At 54.2% G+C, this 24,819-nt stretch overlaps 7 protein-coding genes across 7 annotated transcripts; 4 read left to right on the top strand and 3 right to left on the bottom strand.

Moving 5' to 3' along the window:
• Positions 1 to 1,533: 1,533 nt before the first annotated feature.
• ACRALDRAFT_2039812 (uncharacterized protein) lies at positions 1,534 to 2,481 on the top strand (the record flags this gene model as incomplete). The annotated part of the gene is made up of 1 exon (XM_071020988.1): positions 1,534 to 2,481. The coding sequence occupies one exon, from the start codon at positions 1,534 to 1,536 to the stop codon at positions 2,479 to 2,481; it is 948 nt and encodes a 315-aa protein (XP_070876388.1).
• Positions 2,482 to 3,166: 685 nt separating this feature from the next.
• On the bottom strand, positions 3,167 to 4,630 carry ACRALDRAFT_2089538 (uncharacterized protein; the record flags this gene model as incomplete). The annotated part of the gene is made up of 3 exons (XM_071022543.1): positions 3,167 to 3,490; positions 3,562 to 4,463; positions 4,558 to 4,630. Coding segments are annotated over 3 exons (1,299 nt in total), but the record flags the coding sequence as incomplete, so codon positions are not given.
• Positions 4,631 to 5,542: 912 nt separating this feature from the next.
• ACRALDRAFT_206671 (uncharacterized protein) lies at positions 5,543 to 6,275 on the top strand (the record flags this gene model as incomplete). Its single annotated transcript, XM_071022088.1, has 3 exons — positions 5,543 to 5,558; positions 5,643 to 5,735; positions 5,773 to 6,275. The coding sequence occupies 3 exons, from the start codon at positions 5,543 to 5,545 to the stop codon at positions 6,273 to 6,275; spliced, it is 612 nt and encodes a 203-aa protein (XP_070876386.1).
• A 280-nt stretch (positions 6,276 to 6,555) lies between these two features.
• Positions 6,556 to 10,015, bottom strand: ACRALDRAFT_1074450 (uncharacterized protein; the record flags this gene model as incomplete). Its single annotated transcript, XM_071018244.1, has 3 exons — positions 6,556 to 8,451; positions 8,516 to 8,936; positions 9,001 to 10,015. The coding sequence occupies 3 exons, from the start codon at positions 10,013 to 10,015 to the stop codon at positions 6,789 to 6,791; spliced, it is 3,099 nt and encodes a 1,032-aa protein (XP_070876385.1). The 3' UTR covers positions 6,556 to 6,788.
• A 718-nt stretch (positions 10,016 to 10,733) lies between these two features.
• On the top strand, positions 10,734 to 11,328 carry ACRALDRAFT_206668 (uncharacterized protein; the record flags this gene model as incomplete). The annotated part of the gene is made up of 5 exons (XM_071022087.1): positions 10,734 to 10,777; positions 10,813 to 10,901; positions 10,942 to 10,984; positions 11,038 to 11,277; positions 11,313 to 11,328. The coding sequence occupies 5 exons, from the start codon at positions 10,734 to 10,736 to the stop codon at positions 11,326 to 11,328; spliced, it is 432 nt and encodes a 143-aa protein (XP_070876384.1).
• Positions 11,329 to 19,061: 7,733 nt separating this feature from the next.
• ACRALDRAFT_2039809 (uncharacterized protein) lies at positions 19,062 to 20,992 on the top strand (the record flags this gene model as incomplete). Its single annotated transcript, XM_071020987.1, has 4 exons — positions 19,062 to 19,318; positions 19,394 to 19,464; positions 19,516 to 19,750; positions 19,822 to 20,992. 4 exons carry the CDS (start codon positions 19,062 to 19,064, stop codon positions 20,990 to 20,992), a joined length of 1,734 nt encoding a protein of 577 aa, XP_070876383.1.
• A 1,934-nt stretch (positions 20,993 to 22,926) lies between these two features.
• ACRALDRAFT_2057153 (uncharacterized protein) lies at positions 22,927 to 24,705 on the bottom strand (the record flags this gene model as incomplete). Its single annotated transcript, XM_071021796.1, has 2 exons — positions 22,927 to 24,631; positions 24,689 to 24,705. The coding sequence occupies 2 exons, from the start codon at positions 24,703 to 24,705 to the stop codon at positions 22,927 to 22,929; spliced, it is 1,722 nt and encodes a 573-aa protein (XP_070876382.1).
• Positions 24,706 to 24,819: the final 114 nt, after the last annotated feature.

Below are 24,819 nucleotides of genomic sequence, written 5' to 3'. Positions count from 1 at the left end.
GCCCATACACTCCTCGGTCATGCTCCTCGTACTTTGGAATGTTTCAAACCGTCTAGGCCAATTTGCTTGTGAATACAACGTATAAGCCCCTCGCCGCTCCTTTTCACATCGCCGACTTTGAAAACGGGGAATCGAGTCACACGCTAACATCAGGTGTTAAACGGTTCCAAGACGGTACGAAACTGGCTAATGGGCTTAGCATTGACGCTTGGGTGGCCAGCTGGTCACATTTCCATCATTCCCTATTTAATTTCATTATATTTTGTTTTTGGGGGGCCCCTCCCCCACCATGACCAAGAGACGTTGGGCCTTCGCAACCCACATGGACCGCTCGCGATGGTCGTGTCGTGGGGTTATTGGGCGATAATTGTGCCTTTTCAGAGCCATGTTGTTGGTAGAAGCCATTACCATGTGGAAGAACCAGTGGATGGGACAAACATCGTGTGTGTCATACAACTCCTTCAATGTCAACAATAAGTACTTGTACTTTCAAATACCATCACTACCTCTTCACTGGTCATCCCCTTCGCCATGACGACCTTTTTATACAGTTACGAAAGGGAGAGAGAAGGTGACTAAAAGGTATGGAAAGTACCTTCCGGAGCCCAAGATCCAGGGTGGCAGCTGCCTGGGCAGGCATGCATGTCGCCCCTGCATCGATAGGTGGCACCACACAGACCCGTGCCCCTCCATCGTCACTTTTATATTTCGTCTTCATCTTCCCCCTCCTTTTCTCCCCCCTTTTTCCCCCCTTTTCCTATCCGCACATTTCTCGACTCTTGCTGGTTCTCTTGCAGCCACCGACGGATTACCCGACGAACGTCACGATAATCACGATTCATGACCGTTTGCTCCATTTGCTTACACGAGAGCACACGAAGACATCAGGCCCTGTAATAGGCATCCGGCTCACCTTCCGATTTCCCCTTATCAACCTTCCTACCGCTTCTTCTCTCCCACCGACTTTTCTTTCGCCGTCTCTGCGACTGTTATTTTCCCCGAATATCTTTCTGGCGTATAGTGATCCCGACTTTGCTACTCTCTTGCTCCTCCTGGCAGTTGTACTCGCACTCTGCCGTCCCCGAGCTCTTTGATCTCTCAGTCTTGCCCCCCGCATCCTTTTCTCTGCCCCATTGCGACTCGACCGCAAACCCCCGAGTCCCTATCCGTCTTTACTTGACCACGACGGCGCAAAGTACATAGCATATCCAATATAACTTCGAATTGCTGTACCGTGCGTCCTGTCTTTTGACTATCGCCTTCCGAAACGAACGAGTATCTTGGGGGCAAATCCTCCATTTTACCTTGCTCTATTTTGGCACTTGGTTTTTTCAGCAAAGAACACGTTGGACCTGTTTGGCCGTCTATTCACCCCCGCTACTGTTCTACTCTTTGTTGAGAAAGCAGAGTATATTGCCTTCCTCGTGTCGTCCACACCGCACGACTAGCGCCCTTCCATGAACGAGGTAACATGCGTCCTCCCATCTCGAGCCGCCTTTGGGATCGTCCCTTTTCTGATATATTGAACAGAAAATGGCTATTTATCAGCCCAACATGCAGGTTCACGACGACCTCGCCGCCCTCTTCTCCCGTAACCTGACCTTCCATCCCGAGCTCCAGAGCCAGGCACAAGAACAACAACCCAGGACGGCCGTCGAAGAAACCTCCATGCTAGATACCCCCAGAGGACCCCCCACAGACTACCATACCGTGGCCACCGCCACACACCCTAGCTCGAACCCGAACACCAAGCCCATCACCTACTCCATTTCCCAGCACTACACCCATTCCGCTCATCTCCACCGACAGGCAGAGTCCCAACCTCAACAGGAACAGCAGCAACCGGCCCAAGAGACACACCTGCAACAACGGCGTTCGTCCGAGCCGGCCCAGCCTGAGCAGCTTACCGTCGAAATCGTCCTTTCCCAGAGCGGTGTCGATCCCACCGTCCTGTCCCCTTCTCAACTCCAGCTCTTCCGTATATCCGATTCTCCCCAGCAGGCTCGGCTCGTCGAGCTGTGGCGCGTAGCCCCACCCACCAGCTACCAAGACAACCCTTCCTTGGCCTGGACTACGACCACCTACGAGCAAGAGGAGCGCTGGGCGAAACTCCGCTATGACCGTGCCCTTGAGGCGACGAGAGCGAGGCAGAATGATAACCTGATCATGAGCCTTGACGGCACACCCGTGCAAACGGACGATAGCCGCTGGCTAGCCTCTTCGAATAACGTCGAACCCTACATGATGTCGGGCTATGAGGAGCTCATGCTCCGGGAGCAGGAACGCGAGCAGCGCCGACAGGCCGAGAGTCGCCCTCAGAACGTCTACTCCCACTTTGGTACTGCTGTCGGCGGTGTCGGGAATCAAGCCTACTCCCGCGCCACTGATCCCGTCTACAAGGGCTCTATCAGCGACTGGCCCGTACATCAGCAGCCATTCGCGGCCCCTGCCGGCAATATGGAAGCCATGGAGATCATGTAGGCACAGAAAACCAAAAAGGAAATTCAGATATCAACGGGAGGGGGTAAATTTGCAGGGATGAACAGTACTCGCCGTACATTGCTGTGATATCCGCCGACGGAGCGGACCAGTAAAGATATCTGTAGTTAGCTAGGTGGTTTGAAATTGTGTAAACAAAAGCCTCGTTGCACAAATAGCGGCATCCCATGGACCTCAACCGCCTTGTATCGCGGTTGGTGTTCCCATAGCACACTGCAAAATAACCTCACATCGCATCTATCCCGCTGGTCCAACCAGACTATCACTTGATAAGTACGTCACCAGGAAAGTATTCGGCCAGAGGTCGGGGAGATATTGGCATCTGAATGATCTTCTTTTCGTTGTTCTTCTCTACTATTCCCTTTGCCACTTCCAGTGCGTTCGGTAGTGTCTTATCCCGTCCGTATTGTTTCTCCTTTCCTTACCCTCCCAACATTTCTGCGGCAAATTTGCCCAAGTGGAAATGCGAGTCCATGTGCTTCTTTCCACAGTATAGAATCCCCCGACGTGTACAAACGCGACAGATCAATCCGCCCTGAACAGCGCGTACGAAAGAGGCAGAGAGGGAAGACGAGAGAAGGAAGCAGGAAAAGAGAATCAACAAGAAACCCGACGAAGAGACATGGGTGGCGATCACCGAGCATCCTTCACCTCCCAACGCTCACCGCCTCTTGTTTCCCTTTCGCTTGTTGGCCCGGCCGCCGGTCTGAGCGCCAGTCACCTTGGCCTTGCGGAGCGAGTCGGTCGACTTCTCCAGGACCTCAAAGTCGCTGGCCGAGCCGGTGCTGCCGGGCGGCGTGTGCTGGATCCGATCGTTGTCCGAGTCGACCTCGACGGCGGCGTTGTCCTCGGTCGCGGCGTCGTCTTCCTCGTCGGTTTCTTCTTCGGCGTGCTTGGTGCCGATGAAGCGACCGATGGAGGAGCGGAGGAGCCAGAGCGGGAGGCGGACTACGGCGGTGTCGCGGAAGGTGGGGGGTTTGAGCTCGGAGGGCTGTTATGATTAGGTTAGTCGTGGGCAGGGTGCAGTACGAAGAAAAGCAACAAGGAAGGACATCAACTTACGTCCAGGAGAAATTGCTGGAGATTTCCGTCCTCGTCTTCCTCTTCAAGGTAGACCTGGCCGAGTGCATCAACGATCAATACCTTGCCGTTCTCGGCAATGACACGCTTGCGAGCACCCGTCGGGGCTCCCTGGGAAACGTCGCGGGGGGTAGCGGCGCCGCTAGCAGGGCCGCTTCCACCACCGCCACCACCGTTCTTCCCCTTGGGCTTGGCCTTCTCCTTCCGGGCAGCGCGTTCCTCGAAGCGACGTTGGCGGCGGTTGACGGGCTGCGCGGGGGGCGCATCCTCATCCTGAGTAGCGGGCGCAGCAGCCGCCTGGGCGTCGTCAATGCCGGGAATGCTGAGGTTGTCGCCCCAGGCCGAGTCGCGGGCGAACTTGATGTAGCGCTCGACAAAGTCCCGCTGGCGGCTGTGGCCGAGCCAGAGGGCGAGCCAGTGCATGGCGCCGCCGGCGGTGAGGAAGAGGCCGACGAGGACGGTGCCGAGGCCGGGGCGGTAGCGCTGGTAGTAGTAGTTGGTGCCTTTCCAGGTGGGGAAGCCGTTCTTGAGGAAGTGGTCGTAGCGGTCGCGCTCGGGCCCGCTGAGGATGTTGCGCACGAGGCCGAGGCGGGCCTGGCGCTCCGAGGCGACCTTGACGGCGGCGTTGATCTCGCGCTGCGTGGGGGGCTTGTCGAGGTTGACGCCCGGTGGGGGCGGCGCGCCGGCCTTCTTGGCCTTGAGGCGTTCGGCCTTGAGCTGCTGCGCGACCTTGTCCGGGTGCAGGGAGCGGGTGATCTTGCGATAGGCCTTGGTGATGTCGTCGATGGAGGCGCTGGGCTTGACGCCGAGGAGTTCGTAGAAGGTCGTGTCGGGGTTGGCCTCGTGGGCCTGGATTTCAGCTCGAATACGGAAGATTTCACGGTCTGGGGCAGAGGGGAAGTAGTTGTCAGCGTCCTGTTAGGGAGAGCTGGGTGGTATGCAAGAACTCCATGCTACGGGAGTATCATAGTATCATACCTTCCTTGCTCCAAGCGGCCGCAAAGGTCGTGAGCAGGCCAAGGAGGCCGATAACCAGCTGAAGGGCCTTCATGTTTGCATGGCACGTCTGGGGCTGTGTCTACGGGAAGGACAGGTGGCCAAGTTGAAGAACTGAAGAACAACGTGGTTCGAAAGACTGGTCGCGAAGCAGAGTTCTCAAAGTCAGCCACTTCCCTGCGCCAGCTAGATGTGGCCAGTAATCCGAACTCGCGGACGACATACAGCGGTGTTCCAAAGAGCCAAGTCTGAAACAACGTATGAGACTAGAGAGAAGAGCATATGAAGGATTAGCAACTAAATCATCGTCGCATTCTTCGTGGTTCGCTAGGCCGGAATGATGGGAAGAATCAATCATACGCGAAGATCAATGGCTTCTTGTGCTGCCAGGAATGCCTGTCCTTGAGGAATTGGACTTGAAGGCCGGCTGAACACGCCAAGTGATATCTCGGCTCACGTTCTCACGTCAAGGTAGGGTTGGAAAGAAGCGTGTTGAGGTGAGGGTTCCATGGATTTTATTTGTATTTTTATTTCTACTCGCCTTTCGGATGCGACGCCGTGTTGGCCAGATTGTCATAAGGCACATGTCTTCAATACAAAGGTACTTCCCACCACTAAGCCACTTATCCTTCGACGTTAGTAATCAAAAATTCCCGTAAAGTGGCTTATGTAATCATTAGGGGTCCAACAACTCAACACCAACTCGTGGTAGGAAGGGCGACACGATGCCTCTCACATACCTACGAATATATTGAAGAAGAACTGTAGAGATTCTTTAAGCTTTGAGGACAGGAGCTACTCATAGGTAAAACTGTACGAAAATATAAAACTCTTCAATGTCGAAGCCAAGTTCGGTCAGAGTCCATGATGGACTCCATCTACATGACCCCTGAACAAGAGAAGACCAACACTTATACGCCCTGATCCGTCATTCCATTGACCTGAATTGTATTTTGTGCCGGAGTAAATGATCGTCTCCCATCGTGAGGTTCGAGTCCTCAATGGCTATATTCTTCCAAGTCCTTCGAGCGTCGACCACCGACTACCACGAAACCAACCACACCAAGGCTCACCTCTTTCACCCCTAACCCCTGAATCCTTTCTTGACGAGGCTGATGCCCAGTCCCAAGTCCAGTTTCAGACCATTGACTACGCCTTATGTTTTGAGAATTTACCGCATGATCTCTTAGGTAGCAGCCTTCTCCTTTGCCACTCACGATCTCGAGCCCCCTGACCACCGACTGCTGTCGACAGATCACATCTCATCCCGGCAGCCTGATACCACGTCGAAGGTCGAGGAAATCATCCCAGATACAATAACATTGTTCAGATCTCTCAGACGAGAAGAACCAACAGTCAAGATGGATATAAATGGTCATGCGTCCGTCTTCGGCACCGATATTACATGCACACAGCAATCAGCACAAGAACCAACACGAGCAACCCAACCAAGTTACAAAACCGTTACCTTACTTTTCCACTTGACCACTCCCGAAACGATGCCTGAAGTAGAAGCGCAGGTCACCCAGCGCCGTCGCCGCCAGCCGCGCTGGGACCCGGACATTCGCCGTATGAACCGCCGCCGGCGCATCCGCTATCGCGTGCAGATTCACGAGACCAACAAGAAGCGCCGCAGCAAGAAGTTGGCCAACAAGAAGCCCGTCGACAATGACAACAAGGTTTTCGTCAGCAAGAAATGAGTAACATGGAGTACCATTACATCAGGTAAGAAGACACCTACACAAGCATTACCATAGCACTGGTAACTGAGAAGGGAACCTAGCTGTAAACCGGGCAGAAATGTGGTCGAAGACTGGCTTCGCTATCATGACATGCCGGATGATTTTACGATGGAATAAGATGGAAATTATAGACACACGGGCTCAGACGCCGCAACCTTTCATATGTTTGCTCATACAGTTTGGCGTTGGAAAAACCATAATGGATATCAGGGAAAGGGGCAGTAGGACTTCAACTTGAACGGGAGACACCAGCCGCAAGGCAATAGACATTGAATACACCTCCATCTATCAGAACGACTATCCAAGGCCCGAACGCCATGCTAACTAACATGCTCGAGCAAAGAACCTGACAGTATAGACCATGTCCAGTACTTCTCGCCATCTAGCCTTTGGACGAAGGACAGAGAAGAGCTCGCGTAGCATTTACTCCGATACATCCAGTCTCCGACCACGACATCCGTCCGAGATTGTTCACGATCCCTTCTCCCGTACCGACTCGTAGCTATCCCGCCACTGCTTCCAGTCCATGTACATGTCCACCTCACCCCCCTGACTCTTCTTCTTCTTATTCTTCTTCCCCTTCTTGCCCTTCTTCTTCTCCGCCGCCTTCTCGGGCTTGCGCTCCAACTTGGCAAACTCGGCCTCGATAGCCGCCCGGCTCGGCGCATCCGCAACATGCAGCGTCGAAGCCACAATCAAGCTCGCCGCCGCCGCCGCCCTGGCGTGGTCCACCATCTCGCTCGCCGCCGCCTCGGCATGGACGTCCCTCAGCAGCTGCAGCGTCTTCTCCGCGTCGACTTTGGGTTTCAGCTGCCCCTTGTTCGCCTGCCGCGCCCGCCGCAGCCGCTTCTGGTACTCCTTGACAATCTCGAACGCGCGGTCGGCCAGCGACTTGACCGTAGTCGTGCGCATGAGCTGCAGGAGCGGCATGAGCACGGCGAGCGCCGTCGGGTTCCCGCTCTCGGAGCGGATGTACGTCTCGAGGAGGGCCAGGACGCGGCGCTTGAAGTTGACGACCGTCTCCTTGGCGGCTTTCCGCTCCTTCTTCTTGCTGGGGTTGTTCTTGATTCGCTGCTTGAAGACGGCCGCGAGCTTGTCATCCAGTGCGAGCATCTCGGAATCCGTCATGTCGGCGTCCGAGTCGGACGACTCGGCATCCTTGTCCTTGTCGAGCCGGTGGCTCCCCAGGATCTTACCCAGGGCGTCGTCGATGGCCTCGAGGTTCTTGGCCTCCTCCGAATCTTCTTCTTCGTCGCCTTCTTCGTCCGATTCGGATTCCGACTCGGAGCTGGTGTCGTTGCTGTCAGGGTCGGCCGCGTCCGCACCGTTCAGCGTGACAAACTCCACGTCCGAATCGATTTCCATGTCGGAATCGAGTTCGACTTCCTCGACATCGTCGTCCCCGTCACTATCCTCCTCTCCAATCTCGTCGGGGTCCACGTCGTCGGATTCGAGGTTAAATAGAGCCTGTCGGCCTTGCGTGTTCTCATCGGCCGAGAGGACGTCCAGGAGAAGCTCGAGTGCCGGTGGCGAAATGCGTCCGGCGAAGGATCCGAACACTTGCTGGGAGATCTGCCGGAGGAGGATGGAATCTTGGGACACCATAGAGAGAAGGATCTCCACGAGAAACTCGGCGGCGCCCTCCTTCTCTTTCCTCAGCCTAGTGTGGCATTCTTCCAGGTCGCTCAGCAACTGGAACGCATCGGGCTCCGCGTTGTAGATTTGAAAGATGGCAATGGCGTAGAGGAGGGATAGCCCACGGGCAGTGCTGCCACCACCCGGGCTAGTTTCCTGTGATGCCTCGTGCATCAGAGATTTCAACGTCTTTCGCGCCTCGCCCACTGCCTTTTTGAGCTTGGCGTCCATTTGCACATATTCCGGACTGATGCTCTCGATGGCTGTGCATAGGTGGGTCGGATCTTCGTTCTTTCGAGAAAGGTTCGCAAAGGTAGACTGAAGACGAGTGCGGCTGAGCTCCTTGACGAAATCGGCGGCATTCGAGGGTACCCAGACCGGAGGCGCGTAGGCAAGGGCGGTCAGCTCCTTCAAAGAAGCTTCGGGCGCGGCATTGGCCAGCTTGAAGAGATACTCGACATAGACCCTGAGGTCGAGCTTGACTTTATCAAGATCCTTCCTAAAAGACCCTGTCAGCAAACATGCGACCACTGACGACCACTGTACGATCCAGGGAGTCTTACCCGGCTGTGCAGGTCTTCATGACAGGCGCGCTCAGCACCACGATCGCGTCTTCACCAGCCTCCGGCTTCAGACGCTGCACGATACTCTCAACTGTTTTCGTCCCCGTTCGCACGTCGAAGCTGTATACGCCATTACCAGTGATCAGGTTCTCTATTATGAGCGATGCCGCATCTTGATTCCTCTGAGCCGCTTGTTCGACGTGAGATAAGGTCTTCCGAGCCGCACGATGTAGATAGCGATCTTCGTGCGCAGCCTGGTTCATTAGACAAGCCATGAGGTTCTTGCTGAAAATGACGGGAAGGAAAGATTCCAAGGGGCACTGGGCGGATGATTGCCCAACCAGCTCGCTCAGGGTCTTTTGGAAGACGAGAAACCCCCGCAGCTTCTGGCCGTCGGTCGCCGTCTTGGTAAAGAGGTTATCTGCATTCAAGCGAAAAAGTCAGCCAAATAGAACACAAAAGAAACAGGGACGAAGATTTCTTACCATCCACACAGCGCCTCCAGAAGACGGTGAACTCTTCCAACGAGGCTTCTCCCTTGCTCAGGATGCGCTTCAGGATGATATCCCAGACAAAATGAAGCTGATGCGACCAATTCAGATGCTTCTTCTTCTTGCCCGTCGTAGAGGTCTCGTCTTCGCCAGAGGCATCCGCATCCGTGCTCTCCTTGAGAATAACGGGGAGGTTCGGAAGTACCTTGGCCTCCAGGGGGTTGCCGATCACTTTACGGCCTTCCGGGTAAGCGTTGAGGGCAGCCAGGGAAATGGCCACGCCTTCGGGGGTCTTTGACCATTTTTCCTCCTTGACGATTTCCAGGGTGGTAAGCGTGAGGTCGAGGCCAAGCTTGGGGAGGGTCTCCGTGATGACCCAGCCGCACTGCGGCCGAAGCCAGACCTTCTTGTCGGCGAGTTTGAAGAGCAGCGACAGGATGGTCCGCCACATGGTTTCGCTCCCCTGGAGGATATCGGCGCGGGTGAAGCACTCGAGGCCAAACAGCTGGCCAAAGTAGAAATCCCTCTCTTCCTGCCCCGTCATGTTGCCGATCGGGCGTGTCCGCTGCTGGAGAATCTCGAGCACCTTGTCTAGGGTCAAGCCCGGGTATTTCGACTGGCTCAGGGCATTCTCCCCAAAGAGCTGGCGCAGCACCTCGGTGATGACAATGCTGTAGCCCAGACGGGAAGCGGCACGCCCGCTGGCGAGACCGCGGAACAGGCGCCAGTCGAGGTGTTTCTCGAGGACGGGTTCGGGCACGCCATCGCCGTCGAAGAGGCTCGAGATGACGGCTTCGGCGGCGAGGACGCGCGTTTCGAGATCTTCGCTTCCCAGAAATTCGTACAGCTTGGCCTCGCGGATGCGATCGGGGCCCGTCGACTTTTCCACAAAGAGCTTCTTGTCGGTGTACCTGGAGATGTCGTCGGTCCTTGGTTTCTTGCTGGCGCGCTCGGCCTTGAGGGCTTCCCTCTCGGCACGCTTTCTCTTGGCGGTAGCTGTCCTCGTCATGGTTTCGACGGCTAGGAGTAAAAGACTGATTCGGGCTGTATAACGACCCTTTTCAGTTCGGTATCGCAGTCGGTGTCTGGAAGTCGGGTTCGTTGATTTTTTGCGAAGGGTCTGGGTTCTGCCGCCTGTTACCGCTCAATTTTTGGCGGTATTTTTGAAAAATTCCAATTGGAAGGAGGGTTGATTCTAATTGGTGTACCCCTTTACAGCTCCACCTTTAGCCGTCTTCCGACCCGCGTACAAGTACCTTCGTCTCACCTCCCAGATTTTGAGAACTACGAAGTACCGACTTCGACTTGGTCAAGATGCCGTACTTCGGCCCTCAACACGTCGTATCTCTTTAACCTTCATCCAAGCAGGCTTCTCCCCTCAAGGAAGTATACTACGGCAATTTCAGGTCCGCATATCTCTTCCGAACCCTCCGCTGGCTACCCTTCACATCTATGAATCTGGCTTCCGTGACTTCTATGTCGGCCGTTAGGCCAGATGATGACCAGCATTCAGCCAGACTCAAGTGTAATATGATCTGTCTCAACCAATACTTTGAATCTCCTCTCGTATAAACGAAACTTGGCTTGCTTCACGGTTTGTTCTCTTTGACTTATAAGTGATCACGACTCAAGTCTGCCCCATCTTTTACCACCCTCTTACTCGAACGCCACGTTTCTGTCATATTTGTCCATGGCCTCTAGCATTTCTCGCCGTAAACGTTCCAAAGATGCTGTCTTATGTTCTTGATGTATTTGACATCCCTACATTCTTGTGCATTTCATACTTTATGCTGCCTCGGCGCCGAGGGAACGTCGTGTCTACCAGCAGAGCTGGTCGACCTTGGATCGGTTGGCTCTTCGGCTCTTGTCCCCGGTTCTTGAAGGACATGGCATTCGTGCAGCTACGAACAGTATTCTGCGACACGTGTATCCCAGGACCACGGCGACCATTCTATGCATTCCTCCGGATTCTGAATGCGTATCTAACACGCCTATTAGCCACTGCGGTTTTCGAACTGATACAATGCTCAGGGGCAGAGCTCGTGATAGGTACGGTACGCCACAGCTTGACCGCCAGAACCCCAAAGATAGACTCATCTCAGGGCAATGGATCTACAATCTCGACTGGCCAAGTATGGGCAACCTCTGCATATATGTTTGCTGTTTGTCGACATCATCACGCGACGCCGAAATGAGTGTCTCGGAATATTCTCCCAGCATCGCAAGGACTAAGACATCTCCGCAAATCCGGGCATGGGATCCAGATAACTGGTTCGTAATTTTCACATGGCGGAAAGAAATACAAGTGTGCCGACGGTTTAATCTCTTCCCGGAATGTCTGCAGGAACGGCTTTATTCGGGGTTCAACTGAAATGTAATATGACCTACCCCTTGCCAGAACATGACGATGGAACCGAACCTCCTTTCTCTAACCACCTACCCATGAAGGTGGTTATATCAACGACTAGAGTAATGTCGTTGTCCTTGTGCCGCTGGATTTGACTCGGGCAGCCTTTGACAACCTTGTAAAAACCATTGCCTTGCCTAGACAGAGTCGATAAATCTCGGCTCTGAGACGAATGTGCACCATACCGTCAGCGACACACTGGCTGTCGCTGCGCCAAAGGTCGATCATGGTGATCTGAAACCCGAGCTGTTTGGACCGTTGGAGTTGGATGGGCCAGGCTATATCCGAAACCAGCGAGTTCAAACGGCAAGGTCTGATGGGTTTCCCAGCCACTGACTGTCACCTCTAATGCCATATAGGGTCAAAAGATGTGTGGCGTATACCGACAGGCGCACTCTCCAAGCCAGCGAGCTCTAGGACGACGTCTCGACTGGTTTCTTTTGTACTCTCATTCTCCCGTCGACGCTCGTGCTTCATTGCTTGCTGAACCTGACGTCACATGGTACGTTCACCCATACATCAAGAGCCAGATTCCGCTCAGATGGTCTCCCATGGAATGCCACCCAAGATCTGGGAGCACCATGACGACTCCGATGAACGCAGCCAATTCCCAAGCAGCTCCCGATGCAGCCCGGCCAACTGGAAACGGCTCCCAAACGCCCATTTTCCGAATCTAGCACGTATTTGGCAAGTCGTCACAAGTCTCACAACTGATCCTTCGTGGCGTCTTATCCGTATTACGTGCATGGTGCAGGATATGTGTACGTTGTACCGCCACCCAGTTGCTGCGCTCAAAGTGTGTTTGCAGAGATGTACCTCGTATGTAAGCAATTCCTCACCTTCCAATCGGTCGGAGCTGGAAAAGACTTTTCGAGTTCAATTCTCTGCAAGTCCACACCGATCTTCGTTGGGTCACCGACTTTCCACTGCCAAGCCATCCGCCAAACGTGCGGAGTCACGTGCTGACGCGACTTGCCACGGTGACGGTGCGGGGAAGCGATTGTTTTGTTGCACGAGTGCGCGTCGCATTTGTTTACTTTAGTCATAGACCCCGCATTTGAACGAGTTAAAAAGGATCAGAAAAGCCGACCGAGGCATTGTCACCCACCATCCCACCATCCTTCCCTGCATCCTGCACCTCCAACTCGAACTGGCCTGGTGGGACTCAGGTCCATTGTCCAAACCTTGCCTTTGTTTGGACCCGTCAGGTCCACGATGGATTTTTCTTCCCGAAACCTGAGACGCGGGCGGAGACAAATCGTATCGTGCGAGGTGGTGGGTGTATTCGTAATCTAGAATTCAGAAACCGCGGGGCAACAAACCCCCATCCTTCCAACCTTCCAATGCAAAACGATGAAGTCATGTCATGCTTAGAAACCTTGGTCGAATCGGACTTTGTCAACGCGTCCGAGCCAAGAGAGGGGATCCCGCCAAGCCGACCTAACCGCCAGGCACGGCCGGTGTTTCCGGTCAATGGATGCCGTTTTTCTGAAGCGGTCGATCAGCCAGTCGACCAACAGGTGGGAGGGCGGTCAGATAACAAAGAGAGAGAGGGAGAGAGGGAGACGGAGCCATCGTGATGCATACAACTATTGTCGGCCCCACAAGCAATGCACCACACCATCCATTGTTTGGAGATGCACTGCCTCTTAACCCGGTGATCAGGAGACACGGGCTTCGGACGCCTATTGGGCGTTGCAGTATTTCCAGTCGCCCGACGTTCTGGGTGTCTTTGATGCTAATCGCAAAGAGGGGAAAGTCAAAGGGCGAGGGACTGAGCGGCATTCGTTGCTGATAGATGAATGATCCCTTTATTTAGATCGAGTCGCCTATAATCGGACTAGGACCGCGCGCTATGAAGAGGCAGCTGACACCTGAAAGAGTTCGCGCCGCCATGATGCACTTCGGTTGGTCTGTCAAAATAACTACTAACCAGGGAGGGCGAGAGTGGCTTGCACCAGATAAACAAACACGATACGCAATACAACGTACACTCGCTACGAGGAACCAGTTTCGCGGAGTTTCAGCGTAGCACCGCACCGCCGAGACGATGAACTGCTCGTGTTGGAGAGTTGACTCGTCATAGATCGATCGATCATGCTAGGCATGGATGGCCGTCGCAATGCAAGTAAGAATGTAACGCATATTTACTTTGGAAGGTGCGATGTGCTGGTCAGGGCCGGTCAGTGGGAAACCAGGGGTCCAAAACAGCCAGAGGGATCAGATAGCAAAGAGAAGACAGAGTTCATCGAATGAATGACGTTGCCCGAATTGTCCAGGCTTGGTTTGATGGGCCCGGACGTTGGTGAAATCAAGGCAGGGCCGCAGGGCCAAAGCGTTCGGGCCCGGCTGGAAAAAGCTTGACATTTTCATCCAAGTATCCGGCGCTGGGTTATCTTTGCGAACTCTCGATCGGAGCAGTGTTTATTGAAGAAGGGTTCTCAGTTGCACGCGTGGGATTGTCACGTATGTATGGTCTGGTCTGGTCATACTGGAACTCCGTACGCACTCCGTAAATATTGTACAAGGCAGCTGCAAGGCTGCATGGCGTTCTGAAGGAAGAGAATCGGGGAAACAAAGCACCCAGCGAAGGACTCGTGAACTTGGAGGCAGCTCACGCAGCATTTGAGAACGACTGCGTGTACAACGTACAACGTACAAGAAGTCCGGACGCCGGCTGGAGAAGAAATGCAGACCGACGAGGAGGGCGTCCAACATGGTCGTCAGCTCCTGCGACCACCTGGCCGCCGGACCAGATTTGTTGGTTCGAGCTCAGCTGAACTTCGGCGATCTTGTCACCACGTAGCGACCGAAGCAGGCCAGGTTAGGAAAGGCCTTTTGCAACAAGGTGGTAGCAGGGATTCCCGGCCCAGACACCATCCTCCGTCTCGTCGCCCACCGATCTCCTGTAAGCCAATAGCGAGCGGACGTTGATCATGGATTTTCTCAACATTGATTATTGAGCTCGCTACAACGTACGTTGAACTTGTACACTGCGTTGTACAACGCCCCCACGCTTCTGGCTCTTCTCTTCTTTTTCCCCTTGGCTTTCGTCCCCTACCGCCCAATTGACGTATGAGGAGGCTCAGATGGGTGAAGACAGGGTCGACTTTTTAGTTAAAACAGGGTTGAATGCAATTTATCTGGGGTAGGTAATAAGTACCTACGTACCTTTACCTTTCAGCAAACAAACCCATAATGAAATTTGGAGAAACAAAAAAAAAGGGGAAAAAAAAAAGAGCATGGTCTCCCGCGTGGACTGTGCTGAAGCTCCCCAGAAACACGACTCTCGATCGCACCGTTCTAATGGTTTCTTTTTCCTTTCCGTCATGTCTTATATGAGGTCAGTTTGCATTGAATCAGGTAAGCTGGAATAACGGGAACAGACGTTTCTCCATGCATGCATTACTTCGTACATATCCGCCTTATGCACGACTTCGATCTACCGCTATTGTGCAAACCCGATCTTCGCTTCCTTTTTGTGGCGGGGTCCACAGGCACGGCGCTGAGCAATACTCCTGCAGCCAAGTGCAGCCTTTTCTGCACGTCGAAAACTCTAGGCTTCGCGCTCCGCTGGGGTTGCCCGGTCGATATGTTTTGTGCAGATTTAAGGTAAACAACAGTGCATCTCCGTCCGGACAAGGCTGGGTTTGGTAGAGAAGCGACGACAACGATGGGGATGCATCGACGTCAATGTGCGGCCGGGTTAACTCAGACTCGGAGTATAAAGGGAGAATCAAAGACTCGAGGGAGTTGACCTTTGTGGATTCCCCAATTGAGTTTGAGCTGACTTAAAAAGAGGTACACTTTTTTATTAGGGCCGCGTTCACCACGTGTTTTTTTTGGTCCGGTATTACCGTAAATGGTCTGGGTCAATTGAAGTCCCGGGAGTTCGCGCTGGTTTGGACTTTGATCGACCTCATGCGATTTGAGGCTGCAAGGGATTCCGTCATCTCGAACTGCTTTCCTTATCATCGGCCTTTAATTTGGTCTACGCCAGGTCGAGTACCATAATGGGATGAAACGAGGACTTGCGTACATACTATTTGCTGCTCTCGCTGCTTGCTCCCTTTACGCCATGACCCTTCAGACAGGCGCCGTGACAGCAGAACAGTCGCTTCCTAGGTCCGTTTCTCAATCCGGTGAACAGGAAGCAACTTCGTTTCGCCGGTTGGGATCCGTGCCCCGCAGGCACAGCCAGAGGGATTGGGGACGTGAAACAACAGAGTCGTACTGACAAGGAATCCGGGGTGGGAAAGTCTGGTACCTTCCGCACAACACACGTTGTACAACGTACAACGTACTTCGTATGCCGGGCCAGCCAGCCAGCAATATCGAGTACACCGTATTATCAATAATAGCCGGTAAACCCTCAGGTATCGTCGACATTGGCGCCAGAAGCGGCCTCGGCACATTATGCCAAGCGACAAAGAGCTCTGACGTGCTTTGTCAGGCCCATGAGTGATGACAGTACGATTCGATTGTTCCGTCCGGCAGACAGTCCATCATGATACCTATGTACGTTGTACATACATCACTCGCTTAAGCCGTCCATGGGCGACGAGAGAAGGCAGTCGCCTGCATGCCGCAAGGCACAGTCACACCACTTGCTTGCCCGGAAGTTGAGTTGCAGAGCTGCACCCGGGTGGAGGAGCATCCGAGAGCTGCCAGTCAACCGCCTAGTTGGTTGGTCGGACACGGCTGCAGCCAGCACATGATGCATGTGCAGGCACCGGGGACAGGGTCTTTTGGACTGTTTCTTTTGTTTTGCTCTGTATTTTGTTTTACTTGTGCTCATGCAATGGAAGGATTAAAGTTTGGATAAAGAAGTGCAACGGAATGGGAAACCCGGTTCTTTCAGGTCGTGTTATGAATAGTTCCGAGGGAGGCACAGAACACTACGCATGTGAGGGACAGTCTCTTCCGAGAGGGATGGAGTACCTACGTCCTTACTTCCAACGATACCGTACTATTATAGAACTTTATTCGTGATGACCCAAGACGGACAATCTATCTATCCCTTGACTTGGCTTAGGTGTGTGGTACTGGGCCGTGGTAGGCTTTTGTCCAGGTGACATAATCCTATGCGCGGGGGACGACCGGTTGGCACAGAATGAGGCATTGTGTAATATGTAATGCGGTACTTTGAACGTGGAGAAATTAGACATTACCTAGAGAGCAATATTCAGAATTACTCTGTATTATGTACAATATTCGAAGCTGTCAACATCTTCCCCTGTCGATGGATTCTGATCCATGAAAGTCATCTTTCAACGCTCGAGATGTCCGAGGCCTAGGACATGGAATCAATTGGAGCGACGCCTTGTGCCAGGGATGAAAAAGCGGTTGACGAGATGAGATGAATAGCAATGGCGAACAAGGAAATCAGGTTCAAAGAAAGTATAAAAAAAGAATTTTTCTTTCTTTATTGAAAAAGCCGCAACCACGCAGCTGGCTCCGGGGATTCTAATAATATTAATTAATTGATCACGAAGATACCCGGCAACGGCGAACAAAGAGGGTTCTTCCCTGGGGAAAATCCGTCCTTGTCGTCACTCTGATTCGAGGCCCATGGGGCAGAAAAAGCGAGGTTCGTGGCTTTCGACGCTCGGAGCACACACTGCTCTCACAGTGCGGAGACGTTTAGTCACCACCTTACAAGTTGAGCTCACCGCTTATTTTTCTAGCAAACGATTGACCCAGGTACGTGATCGTTGCAGCAACCGTTGGCCATAAAGTGGGAACTAAAGCCGTGAATCCGCACGGTGGAGCCAAACTGCACCGTACTGTACAGGCCCTATCCCTTTCGGGCGCCAGCAGGTCATAGTGGGGGAGGTCAAGGGAATCAACCAATCGTCAATCGTTCTGGGCCCTTGCTGAGCTGTGACCCACACAGCCAGGGACCTTGATTAGGGTCCATGGTCGTCCACTGATGATGTCGTTTGCTTTCCGTCATCGTGGTAGGTCGTCTCCGCCCAAGGTAATGGCTTGCAACCGTCACCGGCTGGCGCACCCGTTCCCGTTTCTGTCCAGGCAACGGCCGCAAGCTTTTACAGTGACCCCCTGTGTGAAAGCCGCCTCTCTCCTTCTCTCTCCCTCTCTTTTGCTCTTTTGGGACAGACCACCCATCCCCACTTTGCGCCCACGGCACTCGCAGTGTCTTTGCCCTGCCCTGGACCCCCCCTAAAACCAAGCCAGACGTAGCCGCTATTACGGAGGAACGACAGCGGGCTGCACCCTGTATCGCTCCCTCATAGGACGGACCGCAGAGACTGACGACAGGGAGGATGCTGTGCTTTGAGACGAGGCTAGCACAAACCTGGTAGGAACCTGCGATCTCCCTGACAACCTTTTTCTCTTTATTCAGTCCAATTCGGCCGGATACCTGCAGCAGTGGCTCCAGTGGATGCTGTACGTTGTATGTAGGTAATGCTTTCTGTTCCTTTTTCTTTTCTTTTTCCTTTCTTGCTACCGACTGGCTCATCCGAACGTGTCTGCAGGCGCTTCCATCTCGGGCAACCACCACCAGGGATCTAGGAGGGTACCGAGTTACATTGTACTTCCCATCTTGCCTCTAGCAACCGCCTTCATCCTGGTCGACTCCCTTTTCGAATTGCTTCTCAAAACCCTCACTTCCCCCCCTTCCCTCCACACTTTCTTCCCTCTTCGCTTTTCGAGCTTCTTCATTCTTTCCTCCTCCGCCTCCTCGCCGCTCCTTCCCCTCCGACCATCTCTCCTTAGAGGCCGCTTTTTCTTGTAGGCAAGCTCTCGTTCTTTCCCACAACGGTCCTCTACCTTAGGGAAAGACAGACGTCTCCTCCAGTATCGATCCGGCTTCTTCACTCGCCCTTTCTCCCGCCTGCCGCTCGTCCGTCTTCTCGGTCACAGCTCCAGTCGGTCGGTGGAAGAACGGCGAGATCGATCCTCCGACTCTCTTCACGAGACGTTCACTGGGAGCACGTTCCATACACGAAAGGGCGGCATTGGACTCTACGGCAAAGAAAGGGGACTGTCCGACCTAAGACGTCTATAATTTTAGGTTATCTTAACTCGACAGTTCGACGGACCTTGCAGTCCTTCATCCGATCTCTCTCTCTGTAGGCTTTTGACTGCAGACTCGCCAGATTGAATCAGCTTCTCGAGCTCGACCTGCATCGTCCAATGCAAGTCACTCCGACGACAATCCGATCTCCAAGCACCAGCCTCAGTACCCCTGCCGTGGTCCTGTCACGCTGGGCTTCGACATTGTGAACTCCGAAACCAATCGCCATTTTGAAGTCCCGGCCCTCGACCTCCGGCTGGCTGGTAAATAATTCGACCCAGACACATTTGTCTCAATATCAGACCGAGAGACCTCTGCCCCGATCTATGGTCAAGAGAATAAACGAAGAGGGGAAGGGTTCAATAAGCTTCAGACGAGGTGTTGCAGCATCGTTTTATGCCGCTTTCCGTCTCTCCTTCCCGTCATCCTTCTTTCTCGTACACAGAAGATAGCGAGTATCGACTTGGGAATAACGCACATCTATTATTCTCCTGTGCCTCCCGCTATTTCGACCATCTTTCTTAGGTCCGCCTTCAGCAAGTAGTACTCTGCCAACACTCCTCCCGTTCCCAGGGAGGACCTTTGTCGTGTTCATTTACACACACCATGGAGCACTCTTCGCCATTGGCGGCCATGCACCGCCCAGTGCCAGTTCCCTCTTGGGGATCCAGAGATATGTTCCGTCCGCACACCAATGCTCGTCTTTCGGGCATTACCGGCGGCGGTAGTATTTTGAGCCTACGTGAGCGTCTTCACAAGCCCAATCCCGACTACTTCAGCGTCAAGGACGTTCGCGGTTCTTCACCAGCCGCTAGCTTAGCTGCGGATCTGTCCCAGAACTTCCGCCTTGATAGTGATGCTAGGTTCGACTCGCCTCTCCTTCTGCTGTTGGTTTTCGAAAGTTTGACTCGCTGACTTGCTTTTTTCTTTTTTGCCAGTCCCGTTTTCCCCACCCCCCGAAGAGCCCTCTTCACCGCCAGTATCATGGGAGATGCAGATGAGACGAGACGTGAGTGGTAGCGGCCGTCTTGTAAGACGCGCGGTTGCTGACGCAGAGCAGATTATGTGACGACACCACCTCTACCGTCATCTTCCCCGGGTCAGCTCAACGAGACGATGGACATGTCCCCGCTTCCTCACAAGGTCCCTTTCTTCTCGCAAGTGGACATTGTCTCGCCCACACCCGCCACATCCATGTCCGAAGAACGGCAAGACGACGAGATGATGCTCGATTCCCCTGCACCCATTACTCGCCATGGTCTCCTGGATGTCCCGAGGCCACTGGCTGTCATGGAGTACGTTATGTGCCCAATGCAAACCCCCGCAATCTGCTCTCCTGGGGCTAGTCATCGCTAACTGAAACTAGGCGTAGAAAGGCAGCTCCTCGCCGACCATCGCTGACGCGAACAAAGGGCCATTCCACCTGTGGCGTACCCGGCCGAGCCAATACCGCGACAGATAACCCAATGTCCACTTTCCGGTTTGGGGGATTTCCTGGCGAAAGTCGACTGAGCCACACGAGTTCGGCTCTCAGCCTTAGCGAGTGCTTCGAGAGCAACTCTCCGCCGGCTAGCGAGAAGCGGCCTCAGTCCGCCAACAGCCCGTCTGCCCCCGGACCCGGTGCCTTTCGAACCCGCCCGCCGTTTCCTGGCATGAGCGGTATGGGCCCCCGGAATGGCCTCCCTTCGAACCACCACAGCCGCCGTCCTTCGAACCCCTTTATGCGTCCCCGCAAGCAGTATCGCCGCTCTCTCAGCATGTTCGAGCATCCCGCCGACATCATGAAGCCGAAAAATGAGGAAAATTCCGTCCCTGCTGTACCGGAGCTCCAAGCGGCCGCCGAGATTCACGAAGTGCACGAGCTCATCCTGCCTCACCGTGTTTCTGATGACCCGTCCGACAACATTCCGAGGATTGACAAGGAGACGTTGGTGAATGTTCTGGATGGCAAGTATAGCGAGCATTTCGACCACAAGATGATCATTGACTGCCGGTTCGAGTACGAGTATGACGGCGGTCATATTGATGGCGCTGTCAACTACAACAGCAAGGAGCTCTTGTCGTCGCAATTGTTCCGCCATCCTATGGAAGGACGCACGCTTCTTATTTTCCACTGCGAGTACTCGGTCCACCGCGCACCCCTCATGGCACGCCATGTTCGTTCCGAGGATCGAGCTGTGAATGCCGAGCACTATCCCAAACTCACTTATCCGGAGGTCTACATCTTGGAAGGAGGATACAGCACGTTCTTCGCCGAGTATCGCCTCCGATGCTATCCGCAGAATTATGTCGAGATGGCCGACGAGAAGCATCAGCGGACGTGTGAGAGGGAGCTCGGTCGGCTCAAGAATAACGGGCGCAAAGGCCTTGGACGTGCCCAGACGTTTGCGTTTGGTCAACGTGGTCCCTGTGTGGATCAATCCCCGACAGCACACGTTTCCCGTCCCTGCATTATCCGTCAGAGTCCGATCGCCATGGTTGGCAACTCCCCGATCCTGGGCGAACGCAGCCATACGCGACGAATGGCTTCGTATTGAGCCGAATCTTTACATTCCTGGGTGTCTTGGTCTTTGAGCCTTGGAAGACATCCACCCCCCCGACCGTACGACGATGGGGGGTTTTTAGGACGATACTCGACTTTGGACTCCTGTCCAGGCGAAGGTGCAGTTTGGCGAGGTTGTCACCCGGGCCTTGTCTAATTTGGTCGGCACGACGCAACTTTGCACCATGTCTATTGCTCGCGTCTCCTCTGCACATACGACCGGCCTTAATCTTGGCGCTGCTCGCTCGACAACTTTGGCCCTGCACACCCGTCCGTCGGTATCTCATACACAGCCATCTGGTCTTGCACGGCCGTGATGATATTACACGCCCCACACACAGCCTGTTGATGGGCTCTGTACAAACCTGCTTTCTTTTTTCTCTTCTATTCTTCTTTCTCGTCTACCAGAACACTACATTAGACGCATTGGCATACGGCTGGCTTTGCATTTCCACCTCATCGCTGTTGCTGCGGAGCCGCGTATTTGGATCCAGCATCTGCGGGTGCTGTGAGTTGCACTTCCGCAAAGCACTTTCTGCTCTCTTGCCACTTTTCTTCTTCTTTACATTCCCCTTTCCCATTTTCTTTTAGTCTCTATCGACCCGATGCTCTTGCTCAAGGGTCAGACGCAGATGTGACGCAGAGTCTAATCGCTTCCGCCATGACGATGATCACGTCTTTCGGTTGGTTGGATGTCGATGATGATATCAAAAAGCTTCACAGATGTTGATCTGTCTTCCTGCCGACTGATCAACTCCCACTGCCGTCACCAAACTGGAACCAACAACACCAGTCTATCAGATTTACCCATCGACCCCTGCGGTCCCATCAATCCTACGGATACCCCACGTCACACACATGACTTATTTCCTTACGACGTTCATATTACCACGAGAGAGAACACCCTCAGGGCCGGGTTGTTTTGCAACCCGGCCCATTGTCATACTGGCGCATTCCATGCGGCCCATGTATATATGCGAGAGCAGTAGAGAGACGGAACAGATGAAAACAGGCGAGGAGAGATGGCGGTTGTTTCCAAGATTCCCCTTTCTTATCTTTGACCATCTGGGTAGACCGGTGGCAAAGCCTTGTTTGTTTGTTCTGGCATGGGCAGAGACGCTCATGGTCCTGTACAAAACCTGGGTGGCATTTTGGTGCCGCGGTTTGGTTGCGGACTACACTTATGTACACACTAGGTTGGGCTCTAAATTGAGGGAAAATATCAATAACCAGACCAGTCATTCATCGTCCATGTGTGTTGTGTTGTTCACACTTCACGACCTTGTTTCAGTCGGAATCATGACTGGCAGGGCAGCGTAAGGTACAGTGGCTGTAGGCAAAGGATCAGCGGTGATGGCGAGCCTAGAGGAATGGGTAATGCCAATAGACAACTCTCAAGTCTGCTGATATGCGAGGACGGCTGCACCGTAACAAGCAAGAGAACACCTTGTTTCTGAGCATATTCGAGGTTATTTGACTACCTCGTTATATTCCAAGCAAGGAAGAAGCAATGCTATGCTATTCGGAGTGCTCAGGGATATTGGACGGCCAACGTAAAGCAAAGAGGTGCCGATGAACCGTCATGTGAAGCATAGGTCTGTCTATCCATCCGTTGCTGTTCATCCCATCTGACCTTCGACCTTGGTAAGATACTACCCCATACTGTGTCCCTAACTTGACTCCCAACGCCGATATATGCATGGCTTTGTGCTGGTTATTCTTATCCTTTTCCAGTTCCCGTTGAAAACGCCGCTGTTGTCCTAGCACCTTGACCGAGATTCCACTGTTTCCTGGAGAGGAGACGGGGGAAAAAGAGCAAAAAAAAAAAAAAAAAAGAGACCAAGAGAACGCATATGGCAGCACGTATTATATATACCTCGTGGTATATGAAGATGATATACTGTCCCACCCCACAAAGCAGGCAGGCTATTATGCAACTGACAACGTCTGTGCCAGTGTAAAGTCCCAATCGCGGAAAGCCTCGCGAAAAGCAGCGACATCTTTGTTCTCCTCCTCCTCCGACTGGGCGCAGTCCTGCCAGACGAGGCGGTTTTCGAGGCCGAGCAGCTTGGCGACAACGCGGCGCGGGTACTGCAGGTCGAAGCGCGGGGCGTCGGCGGCGTCGTGGCGGGGCAGGGGCATGACGAGACTGGAGCCCTTAATGCGGTCCTCGCCATTGTCGGCCCAGAGCCAGACGCGGAAGTAATCGCCTATTCCGTCGCCGTCACCGTCACCCTGGCGGTGGAGCTGGTTCTCGAAGGAGAGCTCGCGTTCCTGGAAGGGCGGGTACTTGAGGTTCTCGGCCTCGACCTTGAACCCGGCGGCGGCGAGGCCCTTGTGGATCAGGTCGGCGGGGAGCGGGTGGAACTGCCAGTGGCAGTGGATGTTGCGGGCGCGGCTGATCTCCCAGGTGACGGCGCCGAGCTTGTGGTTGGACTTGGCGGCCACCATGGCCTGGAGGGATTCGCGGAAGCGGGTCATCTCGGCGTGGGTGCGCCGGGCGTCGTCGGGGGTGTAGCTCTCGACGCCGTGCGAGTTGGCGATGGTCGGGGTGTGGGCGAGCGGGGTGATGATGAGGTGGCCGGGGAAGTGGATGCCGTGGTCGGAGAAGGTCGTGGGCGTGGCGAGAGGGCCCTTGGCGGTAGCAAGGTAGCTGTCTTCGGCGACGGTGCAGACCATGTGGAGGGAGAGGTTGGGGTTGGACAGGCAGAAGAAGCATCGGTCGGGTCCGGGAGGCGGGGAGCGCTGGCGCCGTTTTCCGCGCCGCCCGCCGTGGTGGTGTCGGCCTTGGTCGTGCCCGCTGGAGAATCGGTTATACCCTTCGTCATCGGCCGTTCTTCGCTTTGGTGCCCGCGGGGTGAATGGCGAAGGAGTTGATCCGAGGGGTGCCTCGATGGCGGTGTCTTGGAGGGGAAGAGTGAAGGCGTACATGGCTTTCGCCTTGGAAGGGTTGCCGTACGGTGCCATGGATATGAATCGCGTAAAGCTGATTGAGCTATCCACGGAGCTCCCTTCCTTGGGAGGGTGTACGAACGGCTCTCGCTCGTAGAAGAAGTCGGCGGGAGACATGGAGAAGTGGTAGCGCGGTCGGATGGCATCGCATAGCTCGGCGACCTCTTGCGTGCTGGCGAGCAAGGCCTGGTTCTCGGGCGTAATGGCGACCTTCGATCCGGCCCAGACACCCGCCGGCCAGATGATCGTGAGCAGAATGTCGGCCTTGCTGGCACCCTTGAGAGCCTTGGCATCGTGCACGGTGTGATACGGAAGGTACTGCTCCTTAGACGTGCCTCCCATAATCTCCCGGTCGAGCAGCCCTCCAAGTGCGACGATGCGAACTCCTTCCGTGATTTTGGTGACGCTGCGCTTGCCGAGGAAGTGCAGGTTCTCGCATATTTCCTCTTCTGCCTCGATCTTGGCTATGACGCGTGCGGGAAGAGACCTGGTGCCGACGGTGAAGTAGGTTGGCAAGGGCACTTTAATATCGCCGTCCAGGAGGGAAGCAGCAGTTTCGTCGTCGTTTTCTGCAAAAAGGTTCCCCGTGATAATGGCGAAATCGAACTTGTTCTTGGAATGGAGGGTCGCCGCCTTGGTGAAAGCAGACTGGAGCGCGCCATTGACGCTCCCAAAGACGAGTCTGGATTTTGTTAGCTTGGTAGGAGCAATGGAAGCCGGGACTATGAAGTTGACATACATCTTTGGAGCGGCCATGGTGTGGCGACGTGGGCTGACCGTGTTCAGGGACTAGGGATAGTATATATAAGAAGAAGAAGCTGGTGATAGTTGGTGACGAGGGGATGGAAGAGTGGGAGGAACGCGGTTTTG

This window comes from Sodiomyces alcalophilus, assembly GCF_042370955.1.
Source record: "Sodiomyces alcalophilus JCM 7366 unplaced genomic scaffold ACRALscaffold_2, whole genome shotgun sequence".
Taxonomy (NCBI): Eukaryota; Fungi; Ascomycota; class Sordariomycetes; order Glomerellales; family Plectosphaerellaceae; genus Sodiomyces; species Sodiomyces alcalophilus.
Note: the sequence above shows the minus strand (reverse complement) of the source record. Positions and strands in the feature narration are given on the sequence as shown.